A 22,502-nucleotide genomic window follows, 5' to 3' on the forward strand; every position below is an offset into this window, starting at 1 on the left:
CCGCCGCGCCGGCCCCGGTCGGCGGGTCTCTCACCCGCACTCAAGTTGGCGGCGGAGGCCTCATTGCCCTCACCCAAGATGGCGGCGGCAGCGGCTTCGCGACGCGTCACGTGGCCGGCGGGGCGGCGAAGCGGGCGGCGCCATGTCGCGGGCGGGCGGGCGGCGGGCCCGGCGCCGAGGGGCCTGTGGGCCCCGACGCCTCGTCCTGAGGCGCGGCGGGAGGTGCCGGCGCTGGCGCCATTTTCTCAGGCCGGTGCCGGGTGCTGCGGGCAGGGCAGCGGGCGCCGGTCCGCCGGGAGGAGGCGAGCGCGGACGGGGGAGCCCCCAGCCCCCTGCCTGCAGAGCCTCGGTGACTCAAGAGCCACCCCTACCCTTAACGCTGTCACCGCAGCAACCGCTGTGTCGTTTGAACGCCCACAAAGATCAGGCCCCGCGGGGCCGGCGGCGAGCGCGGGCAAGCGGGCCCGAGGAGCCGCCGGCCCCCGCCGCCGTGCCCACAACCGACATGGCCGCCGCCGCCTCTCTTCGCGGGCACGTGAGGGCGCGCGGCGCTCTCGCGGGAGGCCGCCCCGCCGTTGCTAGGCGCAGGGGGGCGTGCGGGCGGCCCTCGCGAGAGCGGCGGGAGGCGGAGGGGGGCGGGGCTGGCGGCGGCGGCGATGGCGGACGGGGCGGGTAGCAACGGGGACGCCGCGGGGCTGCCGGTGGGCAAGGAGGCCGGTGAGGAGCCGGGGGGCAAGGGAGGGGGCGCGGCCGGGCCCCGTCGGGCGCGGCGCGGCCTGCTGCGGCCTGGTCGGGCCGCTGACGGCCCGGTTGTGCCCCCCCGCAGTGGACCGCCTGATCCGGGAGAACGGGCACATCTTCACCGAGGCCCAGTGCAAGGTGTGCAGCGCCCTGCTCATCTCCGAGTCCCAGAGGCTGGCCCACTACCAGGTAGGGAGCGGGGAGCCGCCGCCGTCCGCCGCCAGGCGCCGCGGGGTGCTGAGCAGCGGGGCGGGCGGGTTTCTCTCTGCTTTCTCCAGAGCAAGAAGCACGCCAACAAGGTGAGGCGGTACCTGTCCATCCACGGCGGAGAGGAGCTCGCCCACGGGAAGAAGATGAAGCTGGATGCAAAGCAGGTGAGAGGGGAGCCTGGAGCCCTTCAGGCCTAAATACTGCCGAGCGGGACCTGCGGGGCTGAAGGCTGTTGTATGGCCTAGGCGCCTCTGAATAAGTGAAGAAAACACTCTCGGAAAGGGCGTTGTGAGAACTGACGAGCTTGATGGCAGGTGTGTGGCCAGGCCTTGTCTCAGCGAGCACAGTTCCTGCTGCCCTTCCCATTTAAACAGCCTCTGTGAGTATGTCTTGCCCATTTAAACAAACGCACATTGCCTTTTATTGATAGGCTTGCTTGAAAGGACAGGGAAAAGTGAATAGGAAAGACAACTTGAGAGGACTATCATTGTGTAGCCTTTACTGTCACAGAGATCATGTTGGGTTGACCATCTACTGGAATTCTCTCTCCAGAGTGATCCTTTTTTCACTTATTTAGGTTTTCTCAGCAGGTAGCTGGAGCCTGTTGGTCAGTAAAGGCACCACGTTCAACTTGGCCATCTGTCTGCCCCGTGACTCATTTGGGAAACAGATTCTACTTTCATGACTGCTTCAGCTTTAATCCCTAACTCTCCAACATTTGTGGTGGCGGATAAAGGCGGATGCCTTCCCACATAGTGTTAGGCTTAGAAATTACTACTGCTGCCTGCTCCACTGGCACTGTGTTGCAGATGATCTATCTGATAACGATGTTTGTGTTGCTCAGTTCACACCTTGCAGAGTAAAAGACTGCCTGTTCCAATTCTGGCAGCCGCACACTTAACCTTGTCCTTAACCCGTACAGGCCAGGGCTGCCCCTCTGCCTAGAGCAGTTCGCTAACAGATTAAAAAAAGTAGTCTGGTGCAAGAACACTTTCCGATGAAGGAGAGGATGACCCTGCATTGTGGAAGTCCTACTCAATCACACTTCTTCAACTGAACATCCAAATGTCTCTCATTACCTTGTTTTCTTAGACCCCCAAGCCTTAGTGTTTTTTCTCGTAACAAGAAGGTTGGACAAGGTGACCTGCAGAGGTCCCTCCCAACCTCAGCCACTCTGCGATTCCGTGTGTACAGGACAGCAAGCAGGAAGGCAGCAGTGGGGAAGACAGGAACAAGTGTTGTCCCATCTGCAACATGACCTTTTCCTCTCCGGCTGTGGCAACATCTCACTACTTGGGCAAGACTCATGCCAAGAACATGAAGCAGCAGTCCCCCAAAGTGGAAGGTATGACTGTCTGCAGCACCTTCGTGCTGTACCAAGGGGCTGTTCAAGCAATAAAAAAGTTGAGAGGTTCATTGGACCCCAAGTGTAAGCTTTTGTGAGGATGCGCATACTCTTTACTGCGAAACAGAGTAAGCCAGCAGTGCACCTCCAGAGACATGGGCTCTCTCAGCAGCCTGCTTGGTGGGCTGGCATTGGCTAAAAGTTGCACTTTTTTTTGTTTTGCTTTGTTTGGGAGAAATGCAGCTTGCAGCAGCGTTGTATCCATCCCTGTGTGCAGGGACCAGGAGAAAGATGCTCTTCAGCAAGCGTGACGTTAAGCTGTAGAAATGCCTGTCACAGGATACGATGCTCGCTAAAAACTTACAGGGACTGAAGTGACTGATGAAACTCAGATACGGCAAATTCGTCAGGGCTGCTTAGCTGTGAAGATGTAGCCTCTGAGGTGTAAGGACTTGTGAGCTGCAGATAGCTGGGGACTAGGAGAGTGTAGCTGGGGAGCATCAGTATGTGCTTGTCCTGATCTTGTGCTTTTCCCATGGCACCTGCCGTTGACTGCTCTCCTGATGGGATGCAGTCCAGGTAGACCCCGGGTCTGACGTGGTGCAGCTGCCAGTGTGTCCCATCCCTTTGCTAGCAGACAGAAAGGGCAGCCGAGAGCCTGGGGTGCCATAGCCGGTCAGGATGGAGGGAAAACGCAGCCTTTGAGTGCACCTGAGGATGGCAGCTTGTGCTAGCTCCGAGCTGGGATCTTCCAGGCAGAAACTGTCCATCCCGGGGTGTCTTCATGGCTTTATTAGGTTGTGTGTGCGCAGCAAAGCCGCCTCTGGGGTCCAGGGGGCCTGTGGGATGTTTTCGTTCTTTGAAGCCCTTGCTTTTGGGTATGAGAGGAGCCTTCAGGAAGGGGTGGATGCACCCACTAGTGGTCTGGTGCGTACCTGCTGTTTCAGCATGAGAGGAGCTCTCTGGTCCTTAGAAGGTTCCTCGCTCTGGTCTTTGGTACCCCATAATGAGAGGGTGCAGGTTTCCCCATCAGATGGGAGAGCCACTTCTCTGTGTGGATTCACTCCATTGGACCTAGTCCAGTTCATGCTATTTCTCAGGCAAGACTACTCATGACTTCGGTTCAGGATCAAGTCCTGCAGCTGCACGGTTTCCAGAAACCCGCTTGCCTTTGCTGTGAGGGGGCTTGTACCTGTGTTGTAGCTGGATGATGATAACAGTAGGTGGAAGCTCATTCATGTCCAGTGTTTCTTGAATACGGCCATGCTTATGTTAATTCCACTAAGGAGAAATATGCAAATCTGTTGGTTTTTTTTTAACCCTGAAAGTTCTTCTGGCTTACTCTGGCTTGTCTTACCACATGCCTTTCAATTCTGCAGTGTTAAGGGAGGAAGTAGGAGCAACGTGAATTTATCTAGATGTCTTACATTCTCTGTCTAGGTTTGGGTTTTAGGTGTAGTGGGTTATTTTTTTTAATGCAGGTTTTGGGGAAATAAAGTGACTGGTTTTTACCTCTGAGCTCTGTGACTGACCAAGAGTTTGGATTCACCCTACAGAAGCGGTGCCCCCACAGAAACATCCTGCTACCCTCCCCACATCTACCGTGTCTTCTAACGAAGAGAACAAGGACATTACTGACCCAGACAAGTTCTGTAGCCTCTGCCATGCCACTTTCAACAACCCCCTTATGGCAAAACAGCATTATGTAGGGAAGAAGCACAGAAAGCAGGAGACCAAACACAAGCTGATGGCACACTATGGCCGAACACCTGATGCATCGGCATCGTCCTTCATGGGTGAGTTCTCAGCAGGCAGGATAATAAATAGCTGAAGAGCAGGGTGGGAGAGCAACGGTATGTGTCTGGCAGGTCTTTGGACAAGAGCGCCGTGCGGAGGGAGCAGGGGAGAATTGCTCGTGATGGGGATCTTGATTATACACCGTAAGACTGATTTGGTTGATGCTGTAACCCCCTGGCAGCAAGAGAGGTTTTAGACTGTAGCTACTTGTGACAAGCTTTGGGTTGTGTTTTGCAATGTTGTCTAATCGGGGACGTGTCCTTTTTATTCTCTGTGCGGATAATCCAGGGATTTTGGCCAGTACTGTTTCTAGCTAGGTGGATTGCATCCAAAATGGAAAGATAAAAGTGGCATTTGATGCTTAAAAAACGTCTTTGGAGGGGACTAGCCAAAGATGGAAGAAATAGGTTTAACTGCACCTGCTGCTTCAAAGCACATGAAAGCCAGAGAAATTTCTCCCCAAATGCCTTTCTGCCTCTGTGTGGGCACTTCCATCTGATGAACTAATGCAACTCTCTCTGGAGCAAGCAGGAGTGTGGAAAAAAAAAAACAGAGCTATTAAGGGGGAACTTTAGGCAGACAGTTAAAACTCATTTGGTTTATGATCTGCTGCTTATGAGCACTTCTATGTGATGAAAGCCCTTAGAGTCAGTGAAAGCATTAGGAGCTCACAGTAAACTCCCTTGTTCCTCCCAGCAGCCTTCTGTTGGACCAGGAAGTCTAGTACCTGCTGGATGCTTGAGGTAAATAATAAGCAGACAAATCATCTTAAAATCTTCTTCAAGGGCTTCTTTCTCTGTCGTAAAAACCCACACAAGCAGAAGATTAATTATTCTAATTCTTTGCAGGCCACCTTTAGATACTGGTAGCACTTATGAGAAATGAGGCTCAATTATCCAAGCAATATTCTCTCCCACATTGCGTAGTCGTGTGGGAGATGGAAAAGGTGCTTGGTATCTAGCGTTACCCATCTGCTCTTTACCTAATTAGCGGGGCCTGATGAATGGTTCCACTTTAGTGTGACTCAGGCGCTGACAGTGGCAGGAGCCCCAGCCCAGGCAGGCTGGGTAGGTGGGCAGTGCCCTTGCTTGTGTGAGTGATGTCTCCTGTGAAGTGCTGGCAGAACCAGAGTACCTACATCCACATCTCCATGGCACTTAAACTGTTCAGGCAAGGTTTCGGAGCCTGGGCTGTAATCGGAGGCTGCTCGGGTGTGATGGGCTGCAGTCAGGGATGTTTTCTCCTGCTCTCTTTGCCCGTCTCTGTGTGCTAACATCCATGCCTGTCCCTAAACTTCTCCCTGCTGGGATCTGGCTGGCAACAGGTAAAGATGTGTTCTTCGCAGTGCAACACTGAGGTGTTTGTCTGCTTAAAGTTCCTCTAGGATTCACTGGTTTGGGGTGCAGGGGCACAGTTTAGACAACTTTGTGCCCACACCTGTTTGCCAGATTTGCAACAGAGAGATCTCGACCTCGATCGTGCAGGGAGGCAGGCGTGAGGGCTGTTAACGGCTCCTCTGGCCTTTCCCGCACAGGTCCAGCTCTGTTTTGAGAGTTGAACGGCCCACTAGAGTCTGAAATCTCTCTGAGGTGCAGCAGCCAGATGGGGAAATGTCTGCTGTATCATGTGTTGTGCTTCTCACTCTGTGATTACGCTGCTCTGCACCCCTGGGGTGAGTCTCCTCTTTCACCTTAAGGAAGTGTTTTCCTTGTGAGACTCCCAGGCAGAGACCTTCCCCAGCGAGCCAAAATTCAGGAGCGCTTAATGTCTTGAGGACAACTGCCAGGATTTTCCCGTTAGAGACTTCTGTGCTGAGCTGTGCTGCCATGCTTGCCTGTTTGGTATCTGTGACCTCCTGAACTTTCATTCCAGCTGGAGTTGTTATGTTACACAAAACTATTGATCTGTCTAGTACAACTATTGTTGGAAACTTTTTTTTTTTGCAGTTAACTGATACGCTGAGTAACCAAACTGCTTGAGGATAGAGCTTAGTATTCTCGGTACCTCAGCAAGGCTTAGCAGAATGCTGCACTGTGGAACTGGACACTGTGTGTAATCTCCTCTGGCTGCTTTTCTTTATAGAAACACTTTAAGCTTACAAATGAAGTATCTGCCTCATTTTCTGAGATGTACAGATCAGGAGCAGTGGGAATTTGGGAGAGAAATGCAGTTGCAAAGGCAGTATAGTGTCAGGTTTGGTGTCCTAAAGCTGAGACTTTCACCATGTCTGATACTGTGAACTGTTTATAGGAGATGCGTCTTTCTTTTTATAGACAAACAAACCCATGTTCTGACCAGGAAAGCTCTTCTGGCTTAGTGATTCCCTGGCAGTGACTGGCCAGTACATGGTGGGGTAGTGGGATTCCGTGACCTCCCTGCCTGGTCAGGCTATTGACTTGCTATTTGTATTTGTTTAGCGGTTGTTTAACACATCAAGTGATTGATTATCTCACTTGTTTCTACCTCAGGCACCAAGTTGTTGGCTAGCTGTGTGTGCTAACATTGATGTCTGTTTCAGCTGGGAAGGGGTACCCCTGCAGCACATGTAACATAGTACTGAACTCCATAGAGCAGTATCAAGCTCACATCAGTGGCTTCAAACACAAGAATCAGTAAGTAACGTTTGTGTCTAAGTGTGTTTCCAGCCTCGCTGTCTGAATCAATGGCTTAAATATAACTTAAAATGTAGTTTTGAATGCATACTTCCAGCTGATTTGCAAGCAGAGCAGCAGGGTTTGTGCAAGCTTGCTCTGTTTGTCCTGAAGCTGACTCACTTCGGCAGCTCCCTCTGCAGACAGCTCTGGGACGCTTCTGAAGCAGAAGTGCCCTGCAGTTGTTTTTGGTTCCTGATGGTTTGGCTCATTGTGGACCTTTGCAGTGAGCGGGTCCAGCCTGACACCCATTAAACATCGTTTCTCTGACAACTGAGATTTTAATTTTATTAAAGACTGGCTCACTGGAGATCTGCTTGGCATTCTAATCTCTCTTGGGGTTGCTTGTCTTAAAATTTGGCATGTAATCAGCATGATCCAGAAACCTAGAGTATATTCCTGAACTCACTCTCGCAGCTGGTGAGTTAAATAATGGCATCCCCACATATATTATTAGTCTGAAAAATTTAGGCTGCCAGATGATTAATACCAAAAATACTTGTTCTGGACACTCAAAGTTCAGATCGGTAATTTCAAAGCCTTTGCTAAAAGAGGATCAGTAATGAGCCTGGGCTGGTTAGAGAGCTTCTTACAAGAAAGAGGTATTAGGAAACCCTACCTGAAGTGAGGACAGACTCCTAGCCAAATTTCCCAGAGAGGACAGGAGGAAAATTGGGATCTCTTGTTGCCTATCTGTGGAAGAACAGTCCCATGGTCCCTTGACTCTCTGGAGTACTTGATTGGAAGACACATGCTCCATCTGTCATCCCAGGGAAGTTTCGTCTCTTGAACGGCATAACAAGATCAGTGAGTAGCAAGTATCCCGCTCTAGACAGATAACATTGAGGATGATTGCAACACACACACACGTAAATGTTCCCTTTAAGGACATGGATGTTGTCCAAGCTTTTGCAACCACACAACTGTCTTTCAGAAAGCTGCTTCTGGATTCAGCCATTCAGTCCTGTTCCAGGCCAGCTTCTGCAGTCTGAAGAGAGCCAGGATACTTGCTTTGTAATGGAAGCTCTTTAACAGTCCTTGAGCTGTGCAATAGCTAATTCTGCCATGCTAAAGGTGTCTGTTTACACACACGCACGGAGGGCAAGGATGCACTTGGAAGCTTTTTCTGGCAAGTTGTTGACTTGGCTACAGTAGGCTGTTGCTCCACTGACAGCCATGCCTGCTGAGCAGTGATTACAGCTGGCAGATTTCAGGGCACTTCTGACTTTTTTTCCTTCTCTTCCTCTCGCTCCCTTCGATGTCCAGGATGCCAGGAGCAGTGCCAGTTGTTGGACCGTTCCCGCCACAGCAGTATGTCCGGGAAGAGTCAACTGCCCCAGGAGGCTACAGTTATTTCAGCCAAGACTTCTAGAGCAAGTTGCAGCACTGTTCTTGGAGTTGTTGGTGGCCCAAGAACGCACATCCTTTGCCAGCCCACAATGGTTTCATTATCCCTCTGGATAAGCAAAGCCCTACCCTCCTGTATGCACCCGTTGAGCAGAACGGGGACTGAATCTGTCAGAAAAAGGATCCAGCTGGAAGAGACTTGCTAGACAGCAAATACTTCACTCCCTTAGAGTAGTTTTCATTGTGTAATTGCTTCCTGTGAAGGTGGGTGCGATGTGAGAGAAAGTGTGTATCTGGTATAAGGAGGGTTTGGCAACAGGCTGGTAGCAGCCACCTCCTCCCTCACTGGAGCAAATAATGGATTCCTGCAGCTGGAGGGCCAGCGTCCATGCTCAGAGGTGGCTTTTGCTGGAGGAGAACTCCTAGATGGTAGCGAGCAGTGCTTGTGCAGCATGGATGGGACACTATGCCGGCTGCCTGGCTTTGGTCAGGCCTGAAATAGGGAATAACCAGCGTGGCATCTCTTTCCGTGCCTCCTCTGGTCAGGTTTGTGTGCAGCATTTCATGAGGCACTGATTGCCATCAGAGCCTTTCACAGTACCACAGCCGTTGGTTCTGGAGCTGGGTTGTTTGGGTCTGTCTAACAAGTAGTTACAACTTCTGGTCTGCAAACTGCTGCTGGTGGGAGTGGAGGGCTGTGAGAGGGGTTAGAGCTCCCGGCTTTCCTCAGACCTCTGCTCTGAGGATTTCCATGTGGAAGGAAGTAACTGTTTAGCCTGGTTTCCTATGGAAACAGGTGTACATGATCATTCACCGTGTGTGTCTTTACCCCCTGTGACTTCAACCAATCTCAGCCAAACTTGGCAGCGGTGGAGATCTCCAAGATCTGAATGCAATCAGCAGAGGAAGGTAGAGCAGGGTGAGTTCATCTCTAATTCTGTCAGGGTCTGCATGGAAGTGCAGCTTTTTCCCTACTGCCACAAAAATACTCTGGGGAAGGAGGATTTTAAGGGAAAAGAGAGGGAGTAAATCTAGATGCAGCAGAAAACTGTAGTATAACTTGGTCAAATCGTTAGCTGACTAAAAAGCTACAAATCCTTTGGAAACCTGCCCTCGTTAGTCCTTCATTAGACACTACTTGCCCAACCCCTCTCTTCAAAGTTCTTGCACATTTGTACCATCCTGGAAAAGGGATGTTCTATATTTCAAACCTGGAAATTAACACTGATGGTCTCTTCATGGTGCTAATGTACTAGATCGGTTAGAAAAGGCCCCGGAAGGAAGGGCAGGCATCTGAGACTGCTGTGCATTTTGGATAAGTTCTTTAGATGTTTTGCCTTAAGCTAAGGCATTGCCTGTTCTCTGCTAGCCCACCGCAAGAGCCGTGTGCGTTGGGCTGGCCTCATGTTCGGTGCCAGTGCTCCAGGTCGGGCACCCCGCAGCTTTGTCCCAGCATCAGTGCCTCCGTGGAGCTGAGACTTTGCTAGTCCATGACAAACGTCCTGCTATTTTTCTTCCACGGGGCAGAAGGATGCGGATGTGGCCCCTCCGAGGACTTCCCTGGCTGGTGGGGCTCCATGGGGCTGGCAGGAGCATGGGTGACGGCCACGGGCACACCGTGCTGCCAGGGTGGGCTGAGCCAAGCTGCTGCCTCCTGTTGCGTGGCCCCGGCAGCTGCTGGAGGGCAGTCTGGGGCCCTTGACTCCCAGCATTGTGTGCCAGGGGAGCAGCTGATGCCTTCACTGGGCTGAGAGCTGGGCTCTAGAGGCACTTCCAAAATCTGGTGTGCATGCTGGTCAGGTTAAGCAAGGGGAGAGAGAGCTGGTTGCAAATCTCAGTGCTTGGAGCGAGTGCCTTCCCTTCCCCACGCCAGGCTGTGCATGAGCTTTGTTTTTCTTCACCCTGCACAGAATCTGCCATCTTCCCTTAGGACAGGCTCCTGCTGGTCTGGGTTTGCCTTCCTAATGTTTTCCAGTCTCGCTCCACTGCTGAGGTCTGACCTTAGTCTCCTGCTACAGAGGGAGTCCTTTTAAACCTTGCGAGCTGATCAATGAGCAGAAAATTGCGATGAACTGAAGGAAGTATTGTGTGCCTGGTAGCCCTGGATGGCCTCCAACTCCGATCTCTGCTGCTTAGCTCTCGTCCCGCTGTACCAGGGCAGGTGCCCGCTAGATGTGCTGTGCATCGACACCAAGAGGGATCCATTTCCAGCACTGCCCAGTCTGGTGTGTCACTCCTGTCTGCGTACTGAACAGTTTTGCCTTCCCCTGTACACAGTGTTTATGTATCTGCTGTTTCCCTAAGGTGAAGCTCTCCAAATAGAGTGTTTATTACTACTTTTGGGTGCTGTCTCTCTGCTAAAGCCCTTCCTGGGATTTTGCCATACTTTACAGCAAAGAACAAGATGCAGACACCTTTGAAATATTTAGGAGGGGCAGGAGGCTTGTGTTCCCATCTGCCTCCTCGAGGCCCAGCTGTCATCCCACGGCACCCTGAGGTCCAGACAAAGTCGGTAAGTGCCTTCCTCTGCACTGCTCTGGCAAGTCAGTGAGGCCTTGGGCACACCACAGTCGCCAAAGGGAAGACGGGACAGTCTGGGCTGGGAGACTGCTGGCACTTCTGCAAGCTGTTGTACAGCTTGTGCCGAAAACGTCTTTGACTGCTGCAGGATGCTGGGCTGTTCCCTGGCACTGCCACAGCGGCACGGGAGCAGCGTGATGGCAAGCATGCTCTGCTGCTGTCTGCTCAAGGGCAGCTCGCTCGCCGGGGCAGGCTTGCATGCCCGGGACCGGCTGTCCCGCTCCTCTGCGGGCACAGCTGCGGCAGAGTGCAGGGGACCGGTGTCCCCAGAAGCAGTACAGAGCCTTGTGCTGGCACCGAGGGTGACACTGCCATCGGCCGTGTGGGTAGTGCTGGGAGGGATGGGCTGCATCCACCTCCCGTGGTCCGCAGCCCTGCCGCTGCCGGTCTGTCCCTCACTGACCCTTTCCCCTCCTTGCAGCAGGGCTGTGGTGCATCTGGCAGCTCCCGGCCCTTCCGTGGGTGCAGGCGCTCCCCGGGGCAGGTGCAGGGGAGGAGGCAGTGGCTGCGGGACTGCCTGTGCCCCTGGCACATCCCCTTCCCCAGCTGCAGGATAGCTGGCAGCAGCCGTGCCAGGACAGCCACAACCGGGCAGCTCTGCCAGCCGTGCTGGGCACCGCAGTGCCCGTGGTGGGTCCAAGCCGGCCCCATCCCCGTGCTCAAAGCACGGACAAGGTGGGTGCTGAAATCACTGGTGTCCCTGCTCTGCTGGCTGCCCGTCCTGCTGCTGGACTACTCTTGGCGGCCCCCAGCACCCGTGGGCACCCCCGGGGTGACAGGAGGGGAGCTGGAGCCTGGCCATGGGGCCAGAGCCACCCACATGCCAGGGGAGGCCAAGGACGGAGCGTGGCCCTTGGCCCCAGGCTGCACCCCGGTGCTGGCGTGCTGCCGGCCCAGTGCCCCTGCCTGGGGCTGCCCAATCCTGCTCCTCCCTGCCGGGGCCTCTGCGGGCAAGCACCTTGCCGGGCCGGGGCTCTGGCTGCCTGCACCGGGCCGAGCCCCAGCGTCTTCCGGGCTGGCAGGCGCAGCACAGGGCATGGAGCCACCCGCCAGCCACGTCCCCCGCGGAAGCGCCGCCGTCCCCTGCCCGTGCTGCAGCCAGCTCCGTGGAGCCTGCTGGTCTGAGGAGCCGGCTGCTCCTCCAGCAACGCGTGGGGCTGGGCCCGGGTCCCCCCCTCAGCCGGGGGGAGCACAGCCCCGGCCGCAGCCCCAACCGCTGCCATCCCTCGTGGCCCCTCTGGCTCCAGCGAGTAAATCAGGTGCAGATGTGGAGGCAAGGCCCGGGCGCCTGCTTGCGATTAGGGGCTGGGAGCATCGGGGTGGCCCTGTTTCTGCCTTGCAGTCCCCTGCTGCGGCCGCACCACTCCCAGGAGGAGCCCCCGCTGCCCCCGCGGGGGACAGGGCTGGCAGGCAAAGCTCCCGCTTGCTCAGCCCCCGTACGGGTACCGTTGTGTCCAGCCCAGCACAATGCATGTGCCATGTCCCCAAGGGGAGTGGCACCCATCCTGGCCCTGTGCACCCCGCTCCCTGTGCCAGCTGCAGCCCCAGAGCTACCCAGCACAGCTGGGACGGGCAGGGGCGGCCAGGGCTGCAGCAGGGACGAGGCACGGTGCTGCCCACTCTGTGCTGCTGGGCCAGCCCTGGCCTCACGTGCTCCCAGCTCGGCCCTCAGTGCCCAATCTGTGGGTGCTCCTGTGCCGCGCTGGGGGCTTGGCCCTAAGCCTGGGGCTCCCATGTCCCTGTCCCGCAGCCCCCAGGCCGGGCCCCACGTTCTCAGTTCCCCAGAGGGAGCAGCAGGTTCATGTTTGCCAAGTTCTGCCTGGTTAAACCTTAACCGGGCTGGGTTGCTCCTTTGGTTCCTCCCTGCCGGAGATAAGGATGGGCAGGCAAGACAGGGGCCTGCTGGGGAGCACTGCCCCGAGCCCAGCTGCTCGCCTCCGGCGCAGGACTGCAGAGTGTCCTGCCCGGCTGGGGTGGGCTGCCTGCCCCTCCGGCTTGGCCCCTGCCCGCCTTGGCAGGTCCCCGCTGATAGAAGGGCAGCGGATCATGGCCGGGGCTGGAAGCCACCATGTGTCAAAGCCGGCGGGGCTGGATGGAGCCGGGAGCCCTTGCACTGGGGCAGCCCAGGACCCCTGTGCTCCGGGGCTGGCCCGCTCCCTCGGTGCCGGGGGGTTCGCATCACCCCAGCACATGGCAAGAGCTTGCTCAGCCTCAGCCCCCAGACCCCATGCGCATACGGGGTACAGGGAGCCAGGGAGCCTGCACCCCAAACAACAGCCTTTCAGGGGCAGCCAAGAGAAACTTCCAGGAGGAAAGAGCCCCCCGGGCTCCGGCCCCCCCAGGAGCCACCGTGCCGCGCGCACTCACGCTGGCCGCAGGTGCCACCGCAGCGGGAGCGGCGGCGAGCGCTGGGGCCAGGCACAAGGGGCGGCTGTGTTCCCACAGCCCCGGCTGCCTTCCAAGAGCAATATTGTTGGCACCAGGCAGGCTCCCTGCGCCGGCAGCGCATACACGGGCCTTTCATGAGGGGAGCGGGGATGATTTACTGCCTGGGGGAAGGGGCAGGGGCGGGATGGAGCCGCAGCGTGCCGGCCCCGGCGCACCCAGCCCCTCGTGCGTGCTCACTGCCGCCGGGCCCCGCACACGTAAGCGAGGCCGAGGGTCTGGCCGGGGGGTCACCTCTCCGCAGTTGGGCATGGGGCAGAGCGGGTCCCCCTGCCCCATCTGCATTGTGCCAGCCCACTCACTGCCCTATCTGTGGGGCCCTGGGGACGTGCTCCCTCCCTGGGCACCCCGCTGCGACTGCGCTTCCACCCTCTGTGGCTCGGCAGTCGGGGGGCCGCGTGTCCCTTGCGGTGCCACAGCTGATGGGAGCAGCCCGCGGGGCGGGGGGGGGACAGGGGCAGCAAAGGAGGGTGCAGGGGCAGGGGTGTACCCGCAGCGCGGGGTGCCGGCGTTGGCACAATCTCCCCTTGTTCAGCTGCTGGCGTGGCGGAGGCCGCGGCAGTGCTGCCGGCAGCGGGTGGCAGGCAGTGGGGCTGCACTGCCGTGAAGGGCTTTTTGTTTGCCGTCAGTTGCTGTTATAAATCAAGCCGGGCAGCCCGACCCCCAGCCCAGCACTGCCCCACAGCAGGGAGGGGACAGGCTCCCAGCTGCCCGCAGCACAGCCCCGCCATGCCCCAGCCTGCGCCCATCGCCCTGGCCTGGCAGGGATGCTTGGTGTGGCACAGGGTGAGGTGCCAGCACTGGTCCCCTTGCCCTGCTCCCACCCAGCACCGTCCCCAGCACCGGGGGACCTGGCTGGGGTATGAGCGGGGGGCTCTCCATGCCCACCCCAGGCTGTGGGTCCCACAGGCTCCCCAGAGTCCCAGCTCTCCCTTGGCGTTCCTGGCGCTGGGAACGACCTCTTCTCTCTGGTTTTAATTTGGTTTCGGTTCGAATCAAGCTGAACCCAACATTTTTCTGCGCTTCCGGCACGCTGCAAGCTCTGCAGAGGCGGCTGCTGCTCCGTGAAATTGATGTTCTCGTCCGCTTCACGCGCCAGCAGGAATGAACAGCTGCCGCGGGCCGCCAGCCCCAGGGACTGCCCCGTGTGCCCCTGCACCCCAGCAGGGACCTGCACCCCAGGGTGGGGACCAGCACCTCAAGGTGGGGAGCAGCGTGGGGTGGATGGTGCTATGGGAGATCGTAGCACCAACCAGCCCTCGCAGTGAAACCGTGTCGTGCTGGAAGTTGCTGGTTTCGCACGCCAGAGCGGCGTGGACAAAGCTGTGCCCTGGCCCTGGCAGTGTGGCCTTACGGGGTGGGGGTGACAGTGACAGCCACACCCCGCTCACATGGCCTCAGGATCCGTGCCGAGCATGGGCAAGGCTGCGTGCGGGGCTCACTGCAGCCCCGGCAGATCTTGCTGGAAAGCAGAAAGATGGCAAATCAGCGACACAGCGAGGGAGAGCAGCTCTGGGGCCGGATCCTGACCGTGTGCTGGGGGCACCCTGTCCCCTCTCCCTGGCAGCAGGGTGCTCGGGGGAAGGCGCGCCCGGGGACCATGCCTGCTCCAAGGGGCTGAGGCCGGGCTTCCTCCCGTGCCCAGGGGTCCCGTGTGGGCAGCGGGGCCTGGGCAAGTGGGGTCTGCCCGCCCTGGTGCAGGCGGCAGCTCGGGGAAGGCGAAGGCGAAGTGTTTATGGGTCAGATTAGGGCCACGCCAACCCTGGCTCGCGGCCTCGCCGTGTTTTACGATGCGGCGTTATGGGCTCCTAACGAGGGTCACAGCCGCTTTATGGCACCGGCAGCGATAACGCTGCATCTAATTGCGGCGCAATTAGCGAGCGGGCTGCCGGGCACCCAGCAACGCGCGGCGCCCAGCCCGGGCCAGGGCCACCCACCCGGGTGGGTACGGCCGCCGTGGAGCCCTCGGCATCTCCGGGGCCGGGGGGCGTCGCTGCTGCCGGCGGTCGGGGCGCCACGGCGGGAAGAGGGGGCAGAGACGGCCCCGCCACCCCCATGTGCCGCTCCGGCCGGGGGGGCCGAACCCGTGGGCGGGGGGCGGGGGGGGTGGAGGGGAGCAGCCCCGCGTGCTCCGCAGCCCCACGCGTTCCCCACCCGCGGGGCGATGCCGCGGCGGCGGGGCCGTGCCGGGGGAGTGCCCCCCCCCCCCCATGCCGGCGGCGGGTCGGTTTGCAGAGCAGCCGGTGGCCGGCGGAGCGGGGCCGGCCGCAGCAGCCGCGGCTCGGGCCGGGCCCCCCCGCCGCCCCCCCAGCGCTCCGGGCGGGGCCGCTGTAACCCGAGCGCGCCCTACAAAGTGCCCGCGCCCCCGCGCCGGCGGCAGAGCGGGGCCGCAGCGAGCCGGGAGCCGCAGCCCGAGCCCGTCCCAGCCCCAGCGCGGAGCCGTCCCCAGCCCTGCCCGCCATGGGGCCGCGGTGCGGGGCGCGGCGGCGCTGAGCCCGCCGGCCCCCGGACTTTGCCCGGGCCCTCCCCGCGCTGCGCGGGCGGCTCCGCCGAGGGAGCCCGTCGCCGCCGGTAACGCCGCCGCCCGCGACCCCCGCCCTCGGGACGAGCCCTCTTCCCTCGGGACACCCCCGCCCCGGGACCCCCCCTCCCTGGGATCCCCCTCCTCCCGGGACCCCCCAGCCCCTGCAGCCCCCCCCCCCCCGTGCGCGCTTCACCTCTCCCAGCGCCCTGGCCAGGCTGCGAGGGGTCGGGTCCCTGCAACCCACCCGTGCCCCCCCCCCCCACCCCGAGCCGTCGAGGGAGCGGGGGGGGCTGGAAGGGGTTTCACCCTTCTCGCGGCCCCCCCTCCATGCGCACCCACCCTCGGGGTGCCCTGGGGACCCCGCACCGCTGCCCCACGGTGCCCCGGGACCAGCCACCCCCTGCCCGCCGGCGGGTCCCTGCCTGGCCAGGGCAGCGTGGGGGGGCAGCTGCCTGCCCGGCCCCGCTCACCGTGGCCCTGCCTGTCTCGCAGGGTGGGAGCCGCCGCGCCGGAGGGGCCTGGAAGATGCGGCCCCTCTTGCAGGTCCTGGTGGGGCTGCTGCTGGCGGCTGCTGCCCAGGGCAGGGCAATGGAGCCAGGTACGGCTGCGGGGGGGCGAAAGGGGATTGGGGGCGGTGGGATGGGGGTCCCGCTTTCTGAACGCCGACCCCCAGCTGGGCAGCGAGCCCCTGGGGGTGCCGGGTGCTCTCCCCGGGCACGCAGCCCCCCAGCCCTGACTGGGGCTGGGCTAGCGGGAGCTGGGAGCGCCCATCCGGCTGGGGCACGGCGCGGGGGGCCAGCGTCTCCATCAGCAGGCGAGGAGGTGTGGAGGCTGGAAGGAGCAGGGTGGCTCCGGACGGGCTGTCCCTGCGCTACTGGGGCTCAGCTTGCTCGGTAGACCTGCGCGGCAGAACTGGATGGCGTGAACGCTGTGGGCTGTTGCAGTTGTGTGTGGCTCGGAGGCAAGTGTGAACACCTTAGAGGTGCGGGCAGTCCGTGCATCCCGGTGGTGGGTACAGGAGAAGCACATGTCCCAGGGGAGCAGAGGCCCAGCTACGCCCCATCCCCCCCCTGTGATGGCCACACAGAGGGCCAGGGGCACACATGTGTGTCCCAGGCCCCCTCACACGGGCAGTCAGGCTGTGGTGGGTATTGCTGAGCTGGTGGTTGGGTTGTTTCTGCCCTCCATGTGCACATGGCTGCTGCCGGCCATCGGCGGGCAGGGCACCGCTGCCAGCCCAGGCATCGCTGGGGCCAGCCAGGGCTGGGAGTCCCTGCTGCGGTTGGGGTACGTGGAGGTCTGGCAGCGGGTGGCTGGTAGGGTTTGGTGCCCTCATTCGGTGCTGCGTTTGGTGAGGCAAGGCAGGCTTGGCCACCCTGCACCGCTGGGAGTGGCCTCTGCGGAAGAACGGTGGCATGTGTGGCCTTGGATGGGGACATGCTGCTGGGGAAGCCGCGTCCTCACGTCCCAGGGCAGAGTCCGGCCCTCGCCTGCCTCTGGGGCGGCAGAGCCGGGCACCGGGCTATGTGGCACCACGTGCTCTCCACACCAGGGTCAGCGTGTGGTGGGGTCCTGCTGTCAGGGAGGGGTGAGCACAGGGCCAGGCACTCACAGCATCTCTCCAGAGCTGTTCGAGAGCCCGCTGCTGGAGTCAGAAGAGGAACATCTCCTGCTGGACCCAGGCAACCCGTTGAAGCTGTACTGTGATGCCAACCAGAGCGGTGCCAGCGTGGTCTGGTACAAGGAGTCCCGGCCGCTTGTCCCAGGGGGTCGTATCCGTCTCTGGCAGAGCCTGCTGGAGATCTCGGAGGTGGCCTACGAGGACTCAGGGCTCTACGTGTGCCAGGCGCAGGGGACTGGGGAGATCCTGCGCAACTTCACCATCTCCGTTGTGGGTAAGAGCCCCAGCAGCGCCCGGCTCCCCCCCCCCAGGGCAGCAAGGCAGCCGCTGCCTGCCCAGCCCTGCAGGCAGGGACGTCCCTCTCAACCCCAGCCCTGCAGGCAGGGACGTCCCTCTCAACCTGTTTTCACTTGCAGACTCACTGGCATCAGGTGATGACGATGAAGACAGTGATGGGGACAGTCCCCACAGAGACCGAAATGAGGAGCCCGTCTACGTGCACAGAGGTCAGTGCTGCCCTGGGCAGGAGAAGGCAGCTGGGGCTGGCCCAGGAGTGCGGACCCCTGCCTGCCCCCAGAGGAGGCCATTCGGGGCAGGGCCTCACATGGGGCACTGCTGCCTCCTGCTCACAGCACGAGCAGCTGGGAGCAGCTCCAGCAGCTTCCATGCTGCCCCTTGGCCCCCTCCCACTGTACGTCCTGTCTCTCCCCCAGCTCCTTACTGGACTCACCCGCACCGGATGGACAAGAAGCTGTATGCAGTCCCTGCGGGGAACACGGTGAAGTTTCGCTGCCCGGCCTCGGGCAGCCCCAGCCCCAGCATCCGCTGGTTCAAGAACGGGCGCGAGTTCCGGGGGGAGCACCGCATTGGGGGCATCCGGGTAAGGGCCAGGGCCCCCCGCCAAAGCCTCCTCTGCCGGGGTCTGGCCCCCCATCACACCTCGCCGCCTTACCTCCCCTCTCTGCAGCTCCGGCACCAGCATTGGAGCCTGGTGATGGAGAGCGTGGTGCCCTCCGACCGCGGCAACTACACCTGCCTGGTGGAGAACAGGTTTGGCAGCATCCGCTACAGCTACCTCCTGGATGTGCTGGGTGAGGGCTCCTCAGCGTGGCGCTGGTCCTGGCTCCCCGCTTCCTCCGCACCTGGCAGAGGGGTTGGGGTCACGGGGAAGGGGGCAGAGGCGCCTCTGCTCATGTCCTCTCTGCTCCACAGCCTGCGTGTCCCTCGCACCCAAGGGATGTGGGGATGGAGACCAGGCTTGGGTTGCACTTTTCTGCTGTAGGGCTGGGGAAGGGCTCTCCATGGGTTCACAGCAGGCAAAGGGAGGCAGAAAGGAGCCCCTGCTCGGGGCTGTCATGGCGGTAACACCACTCTGCTCTCCTCTGCGCAGAGAGGTCCCCGCACAGGCCCATCTTGCAGGCTGGGCTGCCTGCCAACACCACAGCCCTGGTGGGCAGCGATGTGGAGTTCTTCTGCAAGGTCTACAGCGATGCCCAGCCCCACATCCAGTGGCTGAAGCATATCGAGGTGAACGGCAGCAGCTATGGTCCCGACGGGGTCCCCTACGTGCAAGTGCTCAAGGTAACAAGGGCTGGAAGCACCCGGCTCCCAGAAGCACGCCCCAAAGTGGTGATAGGGGGTGCACAGAGTCCCCTGAGGGGGAGGAGGGATGCTGACCATCCCTCTCCCTGGCAGACTGCAGACATCAACAGCTCCGAGGTGGAGGTGCTGTACCTGCGCAATGTCTCCATGGAGGACGCTGGCGAGTACACCTGCCTGGCAGGGAACTCCATCGGCCTCTCCTACCAGTCTGCCTGGCTCACCGTGCTGCCAGGTAGGGCTGGGGGTCCTGGGGTGGGAGCTGGGACCCCCGGCATGTAGGGACTGTGGCTCACGCCAACTCATTCACTCCCTCCAGAAGAGGAGCTGGTGCGGGAAGCCGAAGCCCCTGAGGCCAAGTACATGGACATCATCATCTACACCTCGGGCTCGCTGGCCGTGGCCATGGCTGCCATCATCGTGGTGCTGTGCCGGATGCAGACTCAGTCGAGCAAGCAACCACTGGAGCCCATGGCGGTCCACAAGCTCTCCAAATTCCCGCTCATCCGACAGGTGGGTGCCAAGCTGGAGTCCTGGGGGCACAGGGGGACCCTGGCGACTGACTGGTTCCACAAGTGCCACCTGTGCCCATCACACCTTACCCTGCTGCCAGCCTTGGGCTGCCCTCCCCACTGCCTCCTGCAGCTCCCTCACCCTGTTGCTCTGAGTGAAGGTCTCTCTGCAGCACAGTTGAGTCTCTGCTTGGCCCTGGAGCACGGGGCGGGATGGCTGAGGTCCCTTGGGCTCTCTCTGCAGTTCTCCCTGGACTCCAGCTCCTCCGGGAAGTCCAGCACATCCCTGATGCGCGTCACTCGTCTCTCCTCCAGCTGTGCCCCGATGCTGGCTGGGGTCATGGAGCTGGACCTGCCCCTCGATGCCAAGTGGGAATTCCCCCGAGAGAAGTACGGTGCTAGGCGGCGTGGGTCAGGGCTGGGTCTGGGGGCTGCTCTACCCAGCCACCCCGGGGACAGCAGCACACTGGCAATGGATGGGGAGGTCTCCAGCCATTACCAGACACCTCAGCACAGCCGCACCCTGGGGTGCTGGGACTCGGCTCGGACCTGAGAGGGGCAGCCACGATGCCTCTGCCTCTCAGGGTCCAGCCGTGTGGTGGCAGGGAGTGGGGCCATTGCTGCGGTCCCTCATGGTTATGCCCGTCCCTGCCAGGCTGGTGCTGGGCAAGCCCCTGGGGGAAGGCTGCTTTGGCCAGGTGGTGCGGGCAGAAGCTTACGGCATCGACAGAGACCGGCCGGACAGAGCCGTCACTGTGGCTGTGAAAATGCTGAAAGGTAACGGTTCCCTGCCAGTGTCCCAGGCTCAGAGGTGGCATCAGTGCCAGGCTGTGGTGCCACCCCAGCTGGCACGGTGACATGGCCCTCCTTCCCCAGACAACGCCACGGACAAGGACCTGGCTGACCTCATATCCGAGATGGAGATGATGAAGCTCATGGACAAGCACAAGAACATCATCAACCTCCTGGGAGTCTGCACGCAGGACGGTGAGGGGGCTGTGCAGGCAGGGCGTGGAGCAGGGGCAGGGGACGGAGCTGCTGGGGACAGTGGCAGGTGGGACAGTGGGGTGGGACAGGGCAGGGGCTGAACAGAGCGGATGCCCTTCCCAGGGCCGCTGTACGTGATCGTGGAGTTTGCTGCGAAGGGCAACCTGCGCGAGTACCTCCGCGCCCGCCGCCCCCCGACACCCGACTATGCTTTTGACGTCACGGTGATGCCCGAGGAGCAGCTCTCTTTCAAGGACCTGGTCTCCTGCGTCTACCAAGTGGCCCGTGGCATGGAGTACCTGGAGTCCAAACGGGTAGGGCTGGCACAGCCCGTGCAGGCTGCCTGTGCTCCGCACAGCCTGGGGAGGGGGGAGCAATGTGGTGATGGAGGAGCTGTGTCCCCCCACTGTCCCCGCTCTGAGTGGGGAGAGGGAGCTCGGCCCCTTCCCCCAGGCTGTCCAGAACCTCCCGGCCGCATCCAGCAAAGCTCAGGGCACTGTCTCCCCAAGAATGTGGGGCTTAAAGCCTGACCCACCTCCTGGGTGTCACCCCCGGCACTGCGCCTGTCACTGCAGCCAGCCCAGTGGCGGGGTGGCCCTGCCACTGCAGAGGTGGCCAGCAGTGCCGGGGGGTGCATGGGAGGAGAGTGGTGGCTCTGGGTGCGGGGAGGGGACGCACGGAACTGGAGCTGCCATCTCACCCCTGCTGCGGGCGACATTCTCCCCTGGCAGTGCATCCACCGTGACCTGGCTGCCCGCAACGTGCTGGTCACAGCAGAGAGCGTGATGAAGATTGCTGACTTTGGCTTGGCCAGGGATGTCCACGACATCGACTACTACAAGAAAACCAGCAATGTGAGTGGAGGGGCCTGGGAGAGGGGTCAGCGGGGGGACAGGGACCCCTGGCCGGGGCTGAGCAGGGGGTTTGCCCCCATAGGGCCGCCTGCCAGTGAAGTGGATGGCACCTGAGGCCCTGTTTGACCGCGTCTACACCCACCAGAGTGATGTGTGAGTCCTGGGGCCGCTGGGGCAGAGGATGCCATCGGGTGTGGGACAAGGCCGTGCCATGGGGTTATGCACAAACTGGAGTCTCCATGAGTAGGATGGGGGTATGCCACAGGGACAGCAACAGCAGGGCACATCTTCCCCAGGGGTGATGCCACCTTCTCCCATGGCACTGCAGGGTGCGGTGGGGTGAGCCGGGGCCCTGCCTGCTCAGGGAGGGTCCTAGGATGTGGCTGACCCCCCTTTGCCACACATGATCCCAGGTGGTCGTTCGGGATCCTGATGTGGGAGATCTTCACGCTGGGGGGCTCTCCCTACCCCGGCATCCCCGTTGAGGAGCTCTTCAAGCTGCTGAAGGAGGGGCACCGCATGGACCGGCCATCCAACTGCACCCATGAGCTGTGAGTACCGGCCAGGCGGCGGGGGCGGGGGGCACGGCGAGACCCCACTAATGCCCCCCCACCCCGCCAGGTACATGCTGATGCGGGAGTGCTGGCACGCCGTGCCCTCGCAGCGCCCCACCTTCAAGCAGCTTGTGGAGGGGCTGGACAAGATCCTGGCAGCGGTTTCGGAGGAGGTGAGTGGTGGGGTGTCCAGTGGGTGGCGGGGTGGGGGGCATGGGTGCTGACAGCACCGGCGCTGATGGCAGCGTCTCTCCCTGCAGTACCTGGACCTCTCCATGCCCTTCGAGCAGTACTCGCCCTCCTGCGAGGACACCGCCAGCTCCTGCTCCTCCGATGACTCTGTCTTCACCCATGACCCGCTGCCGCTGGCTCCCCGCCTCTTCTCCTACCCCAGCGTGAGGACTTAAGGGTGGACAGGGAAGGGCAATGCCAAGGGCACCTCCTCCCTCTTGGGGAGTGGGTCCGGGTTCCTGCAGGTTCCCTGCTTTGCCTGGTGTGAGCGGTGGGCGGGCAGCTCCCCAAGCCACAGTGCCGGGGTAGGGTGTCCCTCGCTCCGGGTTCCGTTTTGGCACTGAGCCTTCAGTCATGGCTGAGACCTGCCTGGCATTGCAGGGCAGTGGGAGCCAGAGTCTCTCCAGGGTGGGCACTGCCCAGGATGCCCATGGCATCGCCCAGGGAGCCGGGCTTTGGCCAGTGCTTCGGCGGAAGTGTCTCTGGGCAGGAGGCCCGCTGCCT

General features: G+C 60.7%; 2 protein-coding genes across 3 annotated transcripts; both read left to right on the forward strand.

Annotated features, from left to right (window-relative positions):
• Nucleotides 1–656: 656 nt before the first annotated feature.
• ZNF346 (zinc finger protein 346) lies at nucleotides 657–10,395 on the forward strand. The gene is made up of 7 exons (XM_075715833.1): nucleotides 657–717; nucleotides 827–930; nucleotides 1,020–1,115; nucleotides 2,146–2,296; nucleotides 3,853–4,092; nucleotides 6,612–6,705; nucleotides 8,011–10,395. Exons 1-7 carry the CDS (start codon nucleotides 657–659, stop codon nucleotides 8,114–8,116), a joined length of 852 nt encoding a protein of 283 aa, XP_075571948.1. The 3' UTR covers nucleotides 8,117–10,395.
• A 5,770-nt stretch (nucleotides 10,396–16,165) lies between these two features.
• FGFR4 (fibroblast growth factor receptor 4) lies at nucleotides 16,166–22,174 on the forward strand. 2 transcript variants are annotated; one of them, XM_075715831.1, is made up of 17 exons: nucleotides 16,166–16,238; nucleotides 17,266–17,535; nucleotides 17,678–17,767; nucleotides 17,975–18,141; nucleotides 18,229–18,352; nucleotides 18,652–18,842; nucleotides 18,957–19,095; nucleotides 19,180–19,373; nucleotides 19,617–19,762; nucleotides 20,028–20,149; nucleotides 20,249–20,359; nucleotides 20,483–20,673; nucleotides 21,091–21,213; nucleotides 21,296–21,366; nucleotides 21,627–21,764; nucleotides 21,835–21,940; nucleotides 22,028–22,174. In XM_075715831.1, exons 1-17 carry the CDS (start codon nucleotides 16,166–16,168, stop codon nucleotides 22,172–22,174), a joined length of 2,403 nt encoding a protein of 800 aa, XP_075571946.1. The 2 variants fall into 2 exon arrangements, with proteins under 2 accessions (XP_075571946.1, XP_075571947.1); XM_075715832.1 differs by lacking the exon at nucleotides 17,266–17,535.
• Nucleotides 22,175–22,502: the final 328 nt, after the last annotated feature.

This window comes from Pelecanus crispus, chromosome 8 (genome assembly GCF_030463565.1).
Source record: "Pelecanus crispus isolate bPelCri1 chromosome 8, bPelCri1.pri, whole genome shotgun sequence".
In the NCBI taxonomy this organism is placed as follows: domain Eukaryota; kingdom Metazoa; phylum Chordata; class Aves; order Pelecaniformes; family Pelecanidae; genus Pelecanus; species Pelecanus crispus.

Coding starts and splice junctions, on each gene's coding strand:
- ZNF346 (XM_075715833.1), top strand. CDS start 657: ATGGCGGACGGGGCGGGTAGCAACGGGGACGCCGCGGGGCTGCCGGTG. Junction 1,116..2,145: donor TGAAGCTGGATGCAAAGCAG/GTGAGAGGGGAG, acceptor CCGTGTGTACAG/GACAGCAAGCAGGAAGGCAG. Junction 2,297..3,852: donor GCAGTCCCCCAAAGTGGAAG/GTATGACTGTCT, acceptor TTCACCCTACAG/AAGCGGTGCCCCCACAGAAA.
- FGFR4 (XM_075715831.1), top strand. CDS start 16,166: ATGCGGCCCCTCTTGCAGGTCCTGGTGGGGCTGCTGCTGGCGGCTGCT. Junction 20,360..20,482: donor GGGAGTCTGCACGCAGGACG/GTGAGGGGGCTG, acceptor TGCCCTTCCCAG/GGCCGCTGTACGTGATCGTG. Junction 21,367..21,626: donor TACACCCACCAGAGTGATGT/GTGAGTCCTGGG, acceptor ACATGATCCCAG/GTGGTCGTTCGGGATCCTGA.